The sequence below is a fragment of the Terrapene carolina genome, unplaced genomic scaffold (assembly GCF_002925995.2).
Source record: "Terrapene carolina triunguis isolate 2854851 unplaced genomic scaffold, T_m_triunguis-2.0 Scaffold67, whole genome shotgun sequence".
NCBI lineage: Eukaryota > Metazoa > Chordata > Testudines > Emydidae > Terrapene > Terrapene triunguis.
The window spans coordinates 1,001,381-1,018,722 of record NW_020664418.1 but is presented as its reverse complement, the minus strand read 5'-3'; the positions used below and the strand labels follow the sequence as shown (position 1 = coordinate 1,018,722).

Genomic DNA, 17,342 nt, shown 5'->3' with positions numbered 1-17,342 from the left:
GAATGACAGCATGCTGAATGATGGCACAGCTCCACACAGAGTGAATGGAGACAACTGTAAGCCAGTTGAGGTGGCACTGCTCAATGTTTCTTCCCCTGCCCCCTTCTGGGTGGGAGATAAACTCATGTAAATGCACCTCTCAACTCTGTGTCTCTGCTGACCAAGGAGAGCTGTGAGTGGCATGTGGTGGAGGGAGAGGGGAGTGGCATGTTAAAGGGACATTTGTTAGACTTAAACACTACAAGGTGAGAAAGGGAGGCAAAGGACACTGCTCAATGGTCTCTGGGACAGGAGTGTTGCTGATGGTCAGATGTGCTCGAATCATGGTTGTGGCGTTTTCCAAAATTAATGCCAGGCTCCTTTCCTCTTCTTACTAAATGTTTTCTCTGCTCTACAGAGACTCAGTGATTGCCAGGAGGAAGTACTGCCTCTTAGAGGCGGCTGGGGTGGTGCTTAATTTCCCCAGATTACTGGGTGAGGACTCAGGCCAGTTCTGTGTTGTACTGTTAAGAAGGAGCCCTGGATATTGAGCCCGGCCCTTTTTGCTGCCAGCTCCACCTGGCAAAAGGATCACACCGTTGTCTCCACCCCGCCCCACCACGAGCTCTTCTGCTTGGGGGAAGAGACCCGCTAGTGTCTTCAAGGGCCAACCAGCAAAGCCCCTGCCCCTTTCCCCTCCAGGGCGGGCGGGCGGCCTGCCTCGCTTCCTGCTCCCCCCGCTTCCCGGGGTTCTGCGGCCTTCCTCGCTGCCCGCGGGGCTCTGTGCTTCCCAGCAGGCTCGGTTCCCCCCATTCTCTGCCTTTCTCAACACGCCTGTCCTCCCGACCCCTCCCGCAGGGGCTCCCCCGCCTGCACTCACACGCTGCATGGGGAGGGGCACAGCTGGCCTGCTACTGGTAGCAAATTACATCAGAGAGCAGTTTTTGCAATCCCTTACATACGGGTAACTGCTGCAGGAGTTTCTCGCACTGCGCCCGCCGGCGCTGGGTAATGCCGCAGCAGGCGCTTTAGAAGTTCCGGTCGGACGGTGTCCCTGAGAGCTCTGCCCCCAAGTCCCAGCGAGCTACAAGCGCGAACCACAAACTGCCCTGATTCGAATTCGCATCCTGAGCGCCCAATGACAGGACGGAGGGTGGGGCCGCGGCCACGAAATCCCCGCCCTGTCAGCATACTGACCAATGACAGCTCCAGCTGGGTTTGAAAAAAAGTGCGCGCGGCTGGTGGGCGGGGTCTTTCTCTGGCGGCAGGGCCCGCGCGGGGAGTGGAGAGACGGATATCCGGCGCGCTCGGGGCGTAGCCTATCCCGAAGGGGCGGATCCTGGGTGGGGCCTCCCGCTTTCTCTTTCCCTGACCCGCATTGATACCGGAGAACGGCATGGGGGCGGGGCTGGGCCCCGCCCCCGCCCCCGCCCCAACCCCTCTGTCTCTGCCCCTGGCCCCGGGACCGCGACCTGGGCTCATTTGGACCCGGTCGGCTCGCGGGCGCGGTGGTGGTTGGTGGCAGCTCGGCTCCCTGGGGACTCGCACCGCAGCGCGGAGGGGCAGGAATGAAAGTGGGCGGTGAGCGTCCTCCACGCCCCTGGGCGGGTTGGGGCCTCTATGGGGAGTTGAGGGTCCCTCTGCGGTGGGGGGGGGGTCCTCTGTGGTGAGTGTAGGAGGATGGGGCCCTGTGGGGCGAGGGGTCCTTCTGGGGAGTGGGGTTCCTCTGCGGTGGGTGGGTCCTGCAGGAGCTGGGTTGCCAGCCAGTGGTTAGGGGGCTCCAGCCCCAGTTTTGGCAGAACTCAATGCTCCTCATGTGGGGTTTGGGGAGGATTAAGGCCAGGGCGGGGGCTTTGCCGGCTCGGTTGTCTTGTTTCTGGCGGGGGTAGTGGGGGTTCCCTGGGACGGGTGATGCTCCCTCTCTGCTGGATGATCCTCTAAGCCTCAGATGCTAAATTTTCAGACTTGACACATGAGGGCTGTGAAATGTCTGAAATACCCCTGCCAGGATCCTACCAACTTCCTCCCCCCACATCAGATGGGCTTAAACCCCTGCAACCTCTCCTTCCATTTTCCTCAGACGGTATCTGGCAGTGGCACCTCCTAATTTTCCTTTTTACTTCTCCCCTGTGATCAGAGGGTGTGTTTTAGATTTTATTTTTAAATTCCAAAGAGAGGGAGCCCCACTGGTTTAGGCGGGTGGATTTAAAAATCAACGGAGCCTATAGTGGGACAGGACCTGCCTGCAGGGGGAGGGGACTCACTCGGGGCTCCTGTATGGGCACCCAGGACATTAGAAAAGAGCTACCAGTCTTATCTTGGCCACTTCGAGTTTCTCATCGACCAGAGCGTTTCACATAAATTATAAAGTAAGGTTATAATTATTAAATGGAGGAGAGGCTGCAGGCTTTTCAAGGAACAGATGAGATTTTTGCTTCAGAAAGGCAGGGTGTTTGAATGAATGAAAGAGATTTTAATAAAAATACTTAAAAAAAATAATTAAAAATGAGAGATTTTTGATATTTCAGGCTGGTCACAGGACTAGAAATCAGACTACAGGATTGCAGTTTACTGCTTTAAATAGAAGTCTCCTTTTATCAAGGTTTGATTTTTGCCATGACAGTAAAATCTAAACTTGAAATATGACATCTAAGCAATCCCCCACTCTTTCATGTCCAAATATCATTCTAGTTGTTTAATGTAATAATAGCTTACATTTCTGGAGTGCCTTTTATCATGCAGGATACCAAAATGCTTTACAAACTGCAATATTCATTGCTAATTTAATATGGCTTTCTCTGGGTTGAGGATAGCAGCTAACTGGCACATTTATGGAGGGAAGAGAGAGCATGTATGGTGGCCTAAGGCATGGGGGCAAGCTCCCCTACTTTTACAAAAGTACTATAAGGACTCGTATGTTCAGAGCAGACAAAACTTGCTTTTTTATGGTCTGTGCATAGTAAAATGCTTGGCACTCTGCCTATTTAATTCATCTAATGAATTATTTTTTGCCAAAAACTATAAATGGGTTTTTGGCAAAACGATAAATGATTTTTTAAATTACACTTTCTGCATTAATGGGACAGAATTTGAATACTTCGCCCAAGTTTAATATCTTCTGGTTCTATGGGGTACGTAACTTGCTTCTAAAATACACTATCTTTGCTTGCCAAATGTACTTTGGAATGCTTCAGTTACTTAATCGGTACCTGAATTTAAAATATTAGAAATGCAGCTTGTGTACACAATGTAGATATGATTGTAGTATATGGGGTCATTTTAAAGTATAGCCATCCTAATATAAATTCTGGGCTACTAGAGCTGTACTGTCCGCCATCTAGTCTTGCTTCAATTTCCTGGGCTGTTCAGTCAGTTTTGGTTCTGAATACAGGCTTAATTGGTATGCCAGTCTAGAGATGCAATGCCTCTTACATTGCAGTAGTTCTCTTGCTGAAATCGGAGGTGGGGGAAAGGAACACCTATGAGAATAATAGTCTGGTGATTTGTGCATGTCAAAATTGCCCTTAATTACATGGATATAGTCTTTTAGTCAAAGGTAACTAATAGGTAAGCCAAGGGCTATCAGGGGAGAATGGGGCATTGAGTTAGACTAGTAGCTCATTTCATTGTTGATCCTGGAAACTCCAAAGAGTTAATAGGATACATATTCATTTTGGCATAAAAGGATATTCTAGGTGGCCCATTGCTTTTTTTTGCCTAGACAGATACCTATAAATTTGCACTGGGAAATACCCAGTTGTGGGGACTGTCTTTAGCTTAGCTGGTGCCCGTGGGCCTATAATTAAAAATGATCAAGTCCCTGCAGCTGCTTGGCTTGTTTTCTTTATTTAATTTCACGTATGATTTGTTTGTGGTTTGGTACACTTGTTATGTTACCTCTCTGACTTTTATTATTCTGTAAATTTACACTGATTTTAAAACATTTTTTAATACCATGGATTGGAAATTAACTGATAGAACAGGAGACAAGGAAAATCATTAATTCCTGCAAGTGGAATATCACTGGGGTCCCTAGTGGGACCCATATTTTTCATGACTGATCTTGAAGAAAACCCAGCTAATTAGACTTCCCTTCTAAACTATCATTGTATAAAAAGACCTACAAACCGGATTTGAAAAATACACCTGACGTTGCCAAGCAGGAAATGTTCCATGGTGAGAAGAACAGCCCTAATCCGTCAATTTGCAGAAAAGTGGGGGGATCTGTGTGTTCTTCTAGCCTTTATGGCTGCAAAGATAACTTTCCAAATGTGACACAGAGCAGAGCAAACAGACTGCTCCATCACTTGCTCTGTCTGCTGCTCAGAGCCCTATCAAGCAGCAGCAGAATGAAACTGGCAAGTCTCTGGTCCCTGCTGCTCTTCAGAGTGGGCAGCAGTGAAATCAACAAGATTCATGTCATTTTCACTCCACTGCTGCTTGGCAAAGCTCTGAGCAGCAGCCAGGGCAGGTACTGGGGCTGTTTGCTGGGGAGGAAAATCCCAAAAGAAAGCTGTGGTGATGAGAGATCCCTGTCATGTAGTTCAGGGCTTAAGGTGAGAGAGATCCTTTTCCCTTCTAGCAGGTCAAGGTGTTTCAAATTTCTGACACCTACTATTCAGACTGATGCAAAAGATGCCATTCCTGAGCAGAATCCAGGGCCAGCATCTCAGTAGAAATCCGAACACCTCGCCCTTCCCAGCAAGTGGGAGCACTACTGGACTTCTCACTAGAGTATTGCCCCTGAATCTCTCTAGTGAGCCCTCTGTCTCTATCATTAGCTTTTGTCTCTGCCTCTAGTTAACTTAGTCCTTTGGCTAGCAAGTGCAGGATGAACTTTCCTGTCCCTCCTTAGGAGGAGCAAGTAAGGGAACAGAATATATATAGAACAGACACTAGTCTAAATATCACAAGGAACCAATGCATGAAGGAAGGACTTGAATCTCTGAAGATGGTATTTCAAGGAGCAGTGAAAGGAGGCTATGGAAAGGGATAGGAAAATATTGACAGGAAAAAAAAATTAAGGCGACTGGCCACATCACTGATGTTATTCCAGCACATTAACTACTGCATGAATGGGAATCGCATACGGAGGAAGTTTGCACAATGGAGGATGTTGGGCTGAATGGCCCAAGTGATCTCTTCTGGCCCTTTCAATTTAATTATTTTTACTTTAGTTGGTTAGTGATCCCGTTTTATACATGACTATGCAATTGAGTTGCTATCGTATCAAAGCCTAGAATTCTTTTTACTTTCCATTTCATTGAAGAAACAACATAACTTTTCCTGCAGTAGAGCAGGCTCGGTAACACCAATCATTTTCATGTTAATATGTGGACTAGTATTCTTTACAGCTGTCATCTTTTGTCCTGAAATTTCGACTTGATCGTGCTCTTTCACTAACTAAGATGTCTGGGCTTTTTGTTTTTTCTAGTAATCCACTGTAGATGTTCCAGGTGTTTTTCTTTCCCTTCAAAACGAAGGGTAAGAAAACGGCCTCGAGTCCTGACATTACTGAGTCTCCCTGAAGATGTTCTGTTTCATGTTCTGAAAGGCCTTCCTGCTGAGGATATCCTCTCCATCCGAGCTGTGAGTCTGCTAACCTACTTCACCCCTGTAACGGGATGGGGTTTACCTCTGTCAGTGTGATGCCCTGGCTCCCAATGGCAGGACTGGACACGGGGAAGGCTGGATCCTCATGGCAGAGCAAATCTAACTACTGTATGTATTCTTTCAGTTTTCCTTCAGATCTCTGCCATCGTGGTAGCAGTTTTGTTGCTAAACCTCTCAAGATTGAGGATTAGCAGCAGTATTTGAGTGTTTTGTTTAAATTTTCCAGAGGGAGCTATCCCGACAAATCATTCTGACTGAACAGTTTGGTTCAGTTAAGGATGCTTATCTTATTTTCCAAAATTGACTTTTGTCTAATCTAATTAATTAATGTAAATACATTAATAGTTGTACAAATAGTTGTACAAAAATCTACCAGTGCCATGTTAATATGGCTATAACAGTAGACCACAAGAACGATTTCCGTGGATCCCTATATGTTGTAATAATGTATTTCTGTATTTTTCCCCCTAGGTGCACTCGCATCTTAAGTACCTTGTAGATAATCATGCTAGTGTTTGGGCATGTGCAAGTTTTCAAGAAGTATGGCCTTCTCCAAAAAATCTGAAGATGTTTGAAAGGTAATGTATAGGAATCCAGGCATGGTCTATGCATTAGGGGAGATTTTCAAAGGTGCAGAGGAAAGCTAGGTACCCATTTCCTATTAACTTTCAATGAGAGTTGGACAACAAACTGCGTTTGAAAATGTCCCCCTTAATGTGATTAGGAGCACTCTTAGTTTCCTGTCTACACTTCAGATTGGAACTGTTTTGTTAAGTGGAGCAGGGGGTCATAGTTATATTTGGAGTGTAAATGGATGCTGTGTCTACAAAGTGCTTTACAATCCCCTGATGGAATGTAGTGCATAACCTAAAAGTATTGCTACTGCTTCTCTCTGATATTTGTATATCAATATAAATGTGGACCGAAAGGCTGCACAATTGTGTTTTTTAAAGTATTTTTAAGACTAATATTTGGACTCTTTCCATATTTCAGAATAGGGTGACCAGACAGCAAATGTGAAAAATCGGGACGGGGGTTGTGGGTAACAGGAGCCTATATAAGAAAAAGACCCAAAAATCAGGACTGTCCGTATAAAATCGGGACATCTGGTCACCCTATTTCAAAATGAGTTTAAAAACCTAAAGTTGCAAGCAAACGACTGTACTTTGAAAGAATAAAGACACTCCATCTGAAAAAGATGTGTATGGGTGTTGGCAAAGACAAAACATAAGAGCTGAATCTGTCTGGTGCCTATGTAACCATCCTATGTGCTTCAGAGGTGCAAGTTCTGAATTCTTCAGCTGCATTCTGGAGCTGTGGCCATCTAGTAGAAATGAACATGGAAGCAAGCTCTCCTGCTGCACTGGAATCTTCAAATGATTCAGATGCCCACAGATTAAATCTGAGTTACCTTTTTGTACTCTTATTTAGGGCTGCTGAAAGGGGTAACTTTGAAGCTGCTGTGAAGCTGGGCATAGCATATCTGTACAATGAAGGCTGTAAGTATGAAAGCACGTGCTGTGGAGAAGATGGGAATTGCAGAGGGAAATGATGGTGGAGGGTGTAGTTCTATTTAAAAGAACAAAGAGATTTTATAGTGAAGCCTGATCAATAAGCTTGGATTCTTTTTATTGGCCACATGCCAATCTTTATCCCTACTATTTTATGGATGTTTGGGTTTTTTCTGCCCATGTTATAAGATTGTTAAACACAAAAACACTGTTTTCCCCTCTCATTTCTGAGTATGAGGCAAGGTCTCGCTAATCGATTCCACTCCTAGCTGAAATGTGGATGTGTCTAAATCACACAGTTAGCAGCTCTTGAAGTTAGTTTGGAAGCCTCTAGTCAAATTTGGTTGTCATTTTGCCTGTCAAAAGCTTCACACTGAATCAAGCTGAGGCACTATTCCAACCTTCTTCTGCAACCTGTTACCATTTCTGTGAAACCATCCTGCTAACTGTTGTGCTGTGGCCTTATTAAATTCCAGGCAGATATTATGGATTAGCTTCTGTTCCCTCTTTAAAGCATCTGTTTCACTTATTCAGTATCCATCTCCGATGAGGGTCGTGCAGAAGTGAATGGGTTAAAGGCATCTCATTTCTTCAGCCTGACGGAGCGTCTGAATGTCTGTGCAGCCCCCTTTATCTGGCTCTTTATTCGTCCCCCATGGTCCGTGAGCGGGAGCTGTTGTAAAGCTGTGGTCTATGAGAGCCTCAAAGCAGAGTGTCAGTTGCAGAAAGTAAGTGATGCGCTTTCTGTCAATGGCTTTAGGGCAGGGCAGCACATCCAGGGGAGAGGGATAGCTCAGTGGTTTGAGCATTGGCCTGCTAAACCTGGGGATTGGCCCTGCTTTGAGCAGGGGGTTGGACTAGATGACCTCCTGAGGTCCCTTCTAACCCTGATATTCTATGATCCACCCAGCAATTTGCACAATTACATTTCAGTTTCTCCAAGGAGTATCTTGTTCTCATGCCATTGATTTAGTTGTTTAACCGTTGTTTAAAAATTAAAGTTGATTCAGAGAAAAACTATATGTAGGAGAGGCACTACTTGGTAGCTGTCAAAGGATTGTACTGTGTTTGTTCTGCCAGGTTAATTTCTATCTCAAAAGTGATGAAATATTGAGGGGGGGAGGAAATGGTCTTTCCATGAAAGGCCAAGGGCAAACAAAGCTCTAGCCTTGGACTATTTTGAAAAATTCTCTCATTTTTTGGTTCTCTTTAATAATGTGCAGTTTTAAAACTCTTTTTTTTTTTTTTAAGGCCCAGAAAGGCTCTATTCTCCACTGCTTGGCTAAGGTTTTAAGTCTCTTTGAGGTGAGTAGTGTTCATTTCCCACTAATGGCTTTGGGAATTCTGAAGGTACAATTTTACAATGCAAATTTCCCCTGTGACTTTTCAAATGCTAGATGAGTTGTTATTATCTTCATGTGAGATCAAACCAATTGTTCTTGGTTTCCCCCAGTGTGAAAAAGTCTGTGAAGGCCTTTTCTATTTAAAGGGAAAGTGTCAATTTGAAATCTAATTAAGCTTCAGTTTGGATCAAATCCTGGGCCACAATTTCTGCTGGAGTAAACTTGTGCAGCTCTGTTGACTTCAATGGAACTGTGCCAGTTTACATCAGCTGAGAATCTGCCCCCATGTTTTTTTAAAAATGAGTTGAAAGTAGTTTTAGCTACTAGGCCTGCTTGTTGTGCTTGCACTATGGGAAGCCAGGTAACATCCTTTTGAAACCTGTCACACTGGGTACCAAAGGAAGGGGCAGGCTGGCCACCAGGAAACCTAAATTGCTTTTGACTACCTGAAGAAAGCTGCAAAGTAACTCTTAAGCCAGGGTCTCCAAAAGACAGTGCCAGAGGTCCAGGAAACCATCTTGAACATTTGAAGGATGCTCCCGATGGTAATGGATTGATTCTGTACTGTAGCTTTCAATCTGAGGATGTTCTGTACCACTCGGCGTCTCTGGGGCTTATGTGCCCATCTGACTGGGTACGCACCATATATAACATTTGACCTTTTATTTTCAGGATGAAGAAAAAAGGAAAGAAGCCCTTGAAATGTTTGAAGAGTCTTCAAAGCAGGGTTGCTTAAACAGCTCCTACCTCCTCTGGGAAAGTAACAGAAGAGCTGCTGTGAGTACATTTGGCTCTTAAAATGATCTTTTCACCTCTATTACAGTGGCACCAAGAGTCCCCAACCAAGAATATAGTTCTGTTGTGTTGAGTGCTGTATATACATCCAGCAAGAGACAGCTTACCATCTAAATAGACAAGATGGATAAATGGTGACAGAGGAAGTAATATCCCCATTTTACAGATTGGAAAGATAAACACAGAGAGGCTAAGTGACTTGCCCAAAGTCACACTGGAAGTCTGTGGCCCAATTGAGAATTGAACTCTGATCTCTTTAGTCCCCGTCCAATTCCTTCAATCCAGGATCATCCTTAAGAGAAAGAGACTGACTGTTGTGAGGATTTTCCCACAAACGGCAGAAGAGATAGGAGAAGTGATGCCTTTTGGATAGTAGGAGTACTCCAACCTTCACAAACATTGAACCAAATGGTTATCTCCCCTGGACAAAAGGGGCAATGCCTTCTTAATGCTGTTCATATTCCTTTTCTCTAGATGTCAGATCCCGGCAGATACCTTCAGAGCTTCAGGAAACTAAGGGACTATGCAGCAAAGGGTTGCTGGGAAGCCCAGGTAAGACTTCCACTAGTGACACCAAGACATTGTTTTTTGCACGCCCCTGTCCACACTGGCATAGAAAGACATGGGAGTGTGCTTAAACGTGGATCCAGTGGCTGGCCATTAGGAACAGCGGCTAAAACTCTTCTCAGAAAACACTTAAATGTACTCTGCAAAGTAACCTCTTCTGAAAATACTGCACTTGCACAAAGAAACCTGAGCAAGGGCTCATCTTTAGTAAGCAATCTTTAGCCTGAAGAGCCTGTCCCAAAATCCTGCACGTGTATTGTGTACTACAGTTCTGCCAGCTTTGAAAAATAACTGTTCTTAATGTCTCTGGAGTGAGTCCCATACGCTAGGTTTCACTATATTTTGAATGTGAAAATGACATGAGTTCTCCCAGGATTTCAGTTCAAATTTTGTTTCTCTGTCCAAATGGAAAATAGCTCACTTAATATTTACATTTCCCCTCTTGTCTGCCTGCTGTAGATATCTTTAGCCAAAGCTTGTGGGAATGGAAACCAGCTAGGATTAGAAGCAAAAGCCTCCAATGAGATGGTGTCTCAGCTCTTCCAGGCTTCCCTTTCTGTCAGAAAGCAAAGCATCTTCACTGTGCAGAAGGGAATGAACGAAACAATGAGGTAAAGACAAGCTCAGCAGCCAGGTCTTTGACAAAGAAGTGTGTCTATGACATGGCAAGAAAGGTTGCTACTGTTTCCTTGTGCTTGTTATAGTTCTGTCTGGGGTGAGATGCGACCTATTAGATCATTAAGCTCTTTGCAGAGTTATCATAGTTAGTTCTGGGACACAAGCAGTGAAGTGCAATGCAGAAAAGTTTGTACTTTGTGAATGTCACTAATTGCACAGTGTCCCTGGATAGATCCAGAATGAAAGTGACGCTTATTTTGATAAGTTCATATTTTAAGATGTCTGTCTTACTTGCAATCTGCATTAATTTGCCAGTCTGCCTAAAAAACACCTACCATGGTCCATCAGCCCACAGTTTGACTCCAGTATCTGTCCTATTACCTAGATGCAACAGGACATTTCACTGAAGTCTTGTTTTGATGATCAATATTTTGTTGGCTAGTAACTTTTGAAAGGATAAAAGTCTTGATGTGTGGAGAATCTCTGGTGTTATAGCTGTCACTTAGCACAGGTCTGGATGGCTTTTTACTTAGGAGATAAAAATCAAATGATCCCCTATCTAGGTACATCCTGATTGACTGGCTGGTAGAAGTGGCCACCATGAAAGATTTCTCCAGCCTTTGTCTTCATACGACAGTGGGGTGCGTGGATCGGTACTTGAAGCTGAGACCTGTATCCCGGGCCCGGCTCCAGCTTTTGGGAATCGCGTGCATGGTCATTTGTACACGGTGAGTGTTGATGACTGATGTGCATCAGTGGCAGTGGTTATACAAACTCAGCATTTAGCTATTATGTTCTGCTTTCTCAGCTGCACTAGTGACAGAGCTACAACTGGCCTTCCTTGTCCCTTTACACAGTGACTGCCCTTTGAATTTTGCTCTTAATATTTCCAAATGAGGTACAAAGTGGTGCTGCTGCCACCTGAACACTTATTTAAATGTGCTGGAGGGGCTGGAGCTCTCCATACATGAAGTGCTGTCTTTTGTGTAGAGTAGATGACTAGCATCAGAAATCCTACTAGGAAGCAGGTCAGCACGATCATTCTGATCAGCCCATCTGCCATAAGCGACTCAGAAAAGCAGATTTGTACCTATATCTGTGTTCATGCAGTTTTAATAACAAGTCTTTTCGTGGCACAGAAGTATTGTGTTCCTGGCCTAGTGTGTTATGTGGGACTAATTCCACTACCTCTGCTATTTCAAAGGCTCCAGGGTTTAAACGGAGATGCTGCCAAACAGGAGACTGAATTCCAGGCACAAGGTCTGGTTACTGGTTCTGCAGCCTTTCTGTGGGAATTACACCTGTGAAAACTGCTGCAGGATCTAGGCCTTCGAGTCAGTGATATGATAAAGATGCAGGCCCAGGTTAAAGGTGGCATGGACAGGGCATCGTCTTGTGGGAACACCTGACACTCAACATGACTCTACCTGGTATCTTCCTAAGCTGTACTAACTTCCCCTTCTCCTCGCCTGTGCTGGTGTCTCCATAGCATAGGATATCCATGGATATCTGCATGCAACCAAAACTCAGTGCATGTGGCTCTGCCTTGGGCCTGAGTGCTAACCATCTTTAATATTGCAGCTTCATCAGCAAAGAGATCTTGACAATACGGGAAGCTGTGTGGCTAACAGACAACACATACAAATATGAAGATCTAGTCCGGATGATGGGGGAGATCATCTCTGCCCTGGAAGGCAAGATAAGGGTAAGTTTGTAAAACCAGGGGGTGGGATGCTTACCTTCTTGGGCTGTCCTTTGCTAAGTCATGGAGAGTTGCCATACTCAGTGGTGAGATGCGGATCCTTCTGCTTCTTTGTAGACTAGGCATGTTGCTTTGGGTGTTTCTGGTTTCCTCTGATCCAGCATCCTTTGCTGCTGTGACAGGTGATTGGGTTCTTAATTTGAGTGAGATGTTTGAGGATTGTTTTATGTAATTCTGTACCTGCAAGTACTTGATGCGATTGCACTGTAGGAAGTTAAATTTAAGCCCCTTGAGACCAAGTCCAGAGATCTCATGTATTCCCTCCTTATTGTCTGGGAAACATCTTGATACCACTGGGGTAATAAGAAGCCATCTTTTGTAATGAGCCTCCATGAAAAGGGATGGTCATCTGGGAACAATTCCATTCTGTGTTTGGCAAAACTCTGACAATGAAGCACCAAACTCTGTGTTCTCCCTTATGCATTAGATTCCTACTATTGTGGATTACAAAGAAGTGCTACTGACTATAATCCCCCTGGAGAGAAGAACGCTTCACCTGTACAGCTTTATCTGTGAACTATCACTATTGAACACAGGTCTCTGTGTATATTCTCCTGCCAATCTGGCTGCTGCAGCACTACTACTGGCTAAGATACTGCACAGGCAAGGTAAGGAACAGGCTGCTGCTAATCATTATTTCATAACTGGACCTGCAGGTTCTGCAATGTAGCACGTTCATCCATGCTGTCCCTCTGGATAGCAATCTTTCTGCTTTAGCACCAAGGTATCTACTTGTGCCAGCTTGCCTCAGTCATGTTAAAGATAACAGACACTTCAAAGAAGGATGGGGTGGGTTTGGCACTTTTCCCCAGTAACTGCTGTGTTGAGCTCAAGCATTAGCAGGAGACTTGGGTTTAAGAAATGCCTAAGGAATTTTTACTAGTAATACTACGGACTGGATTACATAGCTAGGAATCTCTAGTTCTGGCACCTGCAGCTGTTGTTGGAGCCTGAAAATTGATTCTGAATTTCGGATGGATTATCTGCTGGCATGATCTTATGTAGGATCTGCTTTATTTCTGCAGTACAGAATTTTGGGTGCTAATGTATTTATTCCCTTCTCCAGCACATCCTTGGAACAGCCAGCTGTCTGAATGCACTGGATTCTCTCTTGAAGACCTGATACCCTGTGTGCTGAGCCTACATCAAAAATGGTATAACTTTCAGAACCTTTCTGAGTAGCTCTAAGAGGTTGGGGGGAGCGTTTGGCATCCAGCTGTTACAGACCTGCAATATAAATCTTAATAATGAAGTTTTGCTAATTAGTTACTGTCTCAGAACTAAGAAGGTGACATTGGAGAGAATATGCCTCACTCCCCACAACACGGGAGAGGTTGAGAGAACTATTGCTGTTGATCCAATTCAGTACCAGCCCCAATGTTCTCTGAATAGTGCCTCTTGGCTCTAGGGGGTATGCGTCTCATTACCAGCAGGCTCAGCCTGCAAAGTCTCCCCTGATTCACAAGGCTGGGACTTGCTTGTCAGCAAATTCAGGAAGATCCCCAGCAGGGCTGGAAGCTCATCTCTGAAGGTGTCTCAAGCGCAGTTGATTTGTCACACCAGAACTGAGGGGAAACATCCTCCAAAGCCATAAAAGAAGGGAGGAATGTTTTTAGGTCAGCAAGTTCTATGAACTTTGTCCTTTCCAATGTGCTCTTGTAAGACCTGTGCTGTGATTTTCTTTCTTCCTAGTTTCCATGATGATGTCCCAAAGGATTATAGGCAGGTGGTGTTGACTGCTGTGAAACAACGATTTGAAGATGAGCGTTATGAAGAAATTGGCAAGGAAAAGGTGGGGAGTAGCCTTACTGTTCTGCTCTCCATTCTTTGGTGGCAAGCACCTTAAGCAGAGTGACGAGTGTAGTAGGCTATCCAGTACTCTGAAAAGTAACAAGAAGGTCAAATTAAAAATCCCAAAGGGGGAAGGTGAAGAGAGTGCAAGAAATGCAGTAGTGTTAGCGTCACTCACCTTGTGGGGATAGAAGTTGCACAGTTGGGCTGTAAATGCCAAGGAGCAGTTCAAGACATATTGATCCTAGAGAAAGTATCGGGCATTTGGTTGTTGGGAGGGCACTGCTGTAGTTGTCTGACTAGATCGTCTTGTTGTTTAGGTGATGAGTTACAGCCAGCTCTGTTCGCTGTTAGGAGTGAAACAGGAGGACCCAGAGCCCAGTCCCTTACACACAAGTGCTGAGGAAATTCAGACGTTCCTTAGCTCTCCCTCTGGAAAGAGAACTAAAAGGCAAGTAAAACTAAGCTCTGTTCTGTGTACTTTCTCCTGTGTTTGCAACCACTGGACCTGATAATTCAGTATGGAGTTCACTCATGGGCATCTGACGGGGGGGTCTTTTGCCTCCCCAAAACATCATTTGTGTGCAAATCACTGAGTGGGATTTTAACCAACTTCCCTGCTCTGAGCTGCAATTCTCTATGGATTCAATCAGTCCTTGCCCTGGTCACCTTAACTCTGCTTAGCCTCTTCCTCTGGATGGCTGGAAGGGAAAGTTTGGGTTTCATGCCATGGTGAGACTCGCTGACCAAACCAAATGACCAGTTGTATCTTTAGCATTCGCTGGAAGAGTTGAATGAGGCAAATGGGCAGAGACTAGCCTGTTTTCTGATTCAGGATGATTTCCTCCATGTATATGCTGAGTGAGTAACCTCTGAGTTTCCCTGCAACAGGAGAAGGGAAGACAGCATTCAGGAAGACAGGGGCAGCTTTGTGACTACACCCACAGCTGAACTATCCACGCAGGAGGAGACCCTTCTGGACAACTTCCTGGACTGGAGCTTGGACTCCTGCTCGGGTTACGAAGGAGATCAGGAAAGTGAAGGGGAGAGAGAGGGAGATGGTAAGTGGTGTATTTTTCTTCTTTGATTACAATAGGGAAAAACCAAATTTTCCCATCTGCAGCTTAACAAAATCAGGTTACTCTTGCCAGAAAAGTGCAAACTCTTTCAGAGGGACAGCAGTCACTGAAGGAAGGTCCTTTTTTTCTTGTACCATGGTGATTATCTTTACACCACAGCCTGTAGCAGCAAAATGTTTCCTGATGATAGATGCCAAAATCTCCTTGTCCAGGGGGGAGGGGGAAGGGATGGCTCAGTGGCTTGAGCATTGGCCTGCTAAACCCAGGGTTGTGAGTTCAATCCTTGAGGGGGCCACTTAGGGATCTGGGGCAAAATCAGTACTTGGTCCTGCTAGTGAAGGCAGGGGGCTGGACTCGATGACCTTTCAGGGTCCCTTCCAACTCTGAGATTTAAAAAAAAAATCCATTTGCAATGCTGCAAAATGTTTGGCTATAAGACTTGTAGAGCTCTTGCTCAATGGCTGCAGACTCTGGAATGCAGAAAATGGCAGATAGCATTACTGTGTATTGTCTGTACTGCTACCAGATAGCACTGGGCATTTTGAATCACTTGGTGGGTGAAGGAGAGTCCTCCTGGCTGCATATTAAGGAGTTTTGCTGCTGTCATAATCCAGGAAAAGCTATTGAAGGAATCTGGCTGTAGCCAGACATGTGGTGGATGGAGCCCTGTCAACACTGCAGCTTATCCTGTTTGTTTTATTAGTGCTGTGACTTAAAGCTTTTTATACCATGTCCCCTGTACAAGCAACTATTAGAACATACCTGTGGAATGAGGAGGATTCCCCACTTTACTCAAGGGAGAAATCAGAGCTTGTGTGTTGACTTTCTCTAAAGCCACAGAGGAAGTTAATCGCTCAGGATTAGAGATCTTGAGTTCTGGCTCTGACTTCTGTGCTCTGACTACATTGCTGCTCAGGTAGATCCAAATCACTCTTCTATATCTTCCTCTAGTGACAGCTCCCAGTGGAGTCTTGGATGTAACTGTAGTCTATATGGATCCAGCAGAGCATTGCTGTCAGGATTCCAGTGATGAAGATAGCCTAGCTGCAGAATGGCCTGGACAGGATGTACCAGCGAGGAAGGCGGAGCAGCCAGATGCTGAGAAACAGCGGCTTGCTGGTCACTGTCAAAAAGAACCCATACTAGAAGCCACCTCAGGCTATTCATCTGTCCACAGTGCCAGTCCTACTTCCTCTGTAGATGGCAGCTTTGGAGCACCGATCAAAACTACCTCAGCACTGTCTCTGGGCAGTGCCATGAACAAAGGGCCATACCTGCCTCACTACTTGAAATCACATTTACAATCTGTCCGCCCCAAGTCCACTGAGGGCAAGTGTGAGAGAAGGCAAGTCAAACGGAAAAACGTGGCTGAGCATAGTGAAGAAGAGAGGATGAACTTGGGCTTCTTGAGCCTCTGATTTCAGTGCTGTTTACTTTCATTTCAGAGGGCTCCTGGAAACAGTATTTTGGTGTAGTCCTTGCAGGGAAGGTAACAAGTAATTGTCAGTAGCAGGCGCCACCCCCCCAAGACGGCCCATGCCAATCATGCTCTGCAAGCTCCATTTCATGCTTCTATGGCTTAGTGCTGAGCCACCTTGTTTCTTGGTAGCTGCTTTTTAAAATGTTCCCCATAGTCTGATCCTATGCAAATTAAGAACCCCGCCTGGTCTCAAGCACATGTAAAGAAAACCTAGACCCCTGTGTGCTACTCAAAGCCATTTTGATTTTTCCCTGCAATGCATTGCCCAATGGGTAGCTGATTCCTCTGCAGAGGAAGAAAGGGAAAAATAAAACTCTGCTGCTATGACCTATTCTTCCCCATACACTGTCATAATCCAGGAAATGCTCTTGAAGGAACCTGCCTGTAGCCAGCCATGAGGTGGAGCACTGTCAACACTGCAGCCCCTCCTGTTTGTTTTATTAGTGCTGTCTGACGACTCCCTTATCAGATTATTTGTGCCTGAAGCTAAAGCCAGGTGTTAGCTCACTCCCAGTTGGTACCCCCATTTACTCTCTGGACATTAACTACACTGCCCTAGGGTCTATTCTGGAACCAAGCAAAGGGTGGTAGTGGTAAATGGGGATACTTACTTTAACAGACTGGAGCTTTTAAACATCCCTTCTCTGGGGCAGGCTCTGGGCCTTATTTTCCTTCCATTAGTCCTACACTGCTGTAGCTCCAGTCAGCTCACTCACTCACACAGCTGTCAGTCAGGCGCTCCCTCTAGCTCCATGTGTTTGCTCAAGTGAAGAACATCCCACCTGTGCCTTACCACTTCACTGC

At 45.3% G+C, this 17,342-nt stretch overlaps 1 protein-coding gene across 2 annotated transcripts; it reads left to right on the top strand.

The window, feature by feature from the left end:
• Positions 1 to 1,446: 1,446 nt before the first annotated feature.
• CCNF (cyclin F) lies at positions 1,447 to 16,578 on the top strand. 2 transcript variants are annotated; one of them, XM_024219728.2, is made up of 17 exons: positions 1,447 to 1,560; positions 5,414 to 5,568; positions 6,064 to 6,170; positions 7,024 to 7,091; positions 7,638 to 7,831; positions 8,355 to 8,408; positions 9,119 to 9,223; positions 9,716 to 9,793; positions 10,268 to 10,419; positions 10,990 to 11,154; positions 12,008 to 12,131; positions 12,616 to 12,796; positions 13,255 to 13,342; positions 13,881 to 13,980; positions 14,300 to 14,430; positions 14,871 to 15,040; positions 16,010 to 16,578. In XM_024219728.2, the coding sequence occupies exons 1-17, from the start codon at positions 1,548 to 1,550 to the stop codon at positions 16,474 to 16,476; spliced, it is 2,352 nt and encodes a 783-aa protein (XP_024075496.1). In that variant the 5' UTR covers positions 1,447 to 1,547; the 3' UTR covers positions 16,477 to 16,578. The 2 variants fall into 2 exon arrangements, with proteins under 2 accessions (XP_024075496.1, XP_024075505.1); XM_024219737.2 differs by lacking the exon at positions 1,447 to 1,560 and having other exon boundaries at positions 5,478 to 5,700.
• The last annotated feature ends 764 nt before the right edge of the window (positions 16,579 to 17,342 follow it).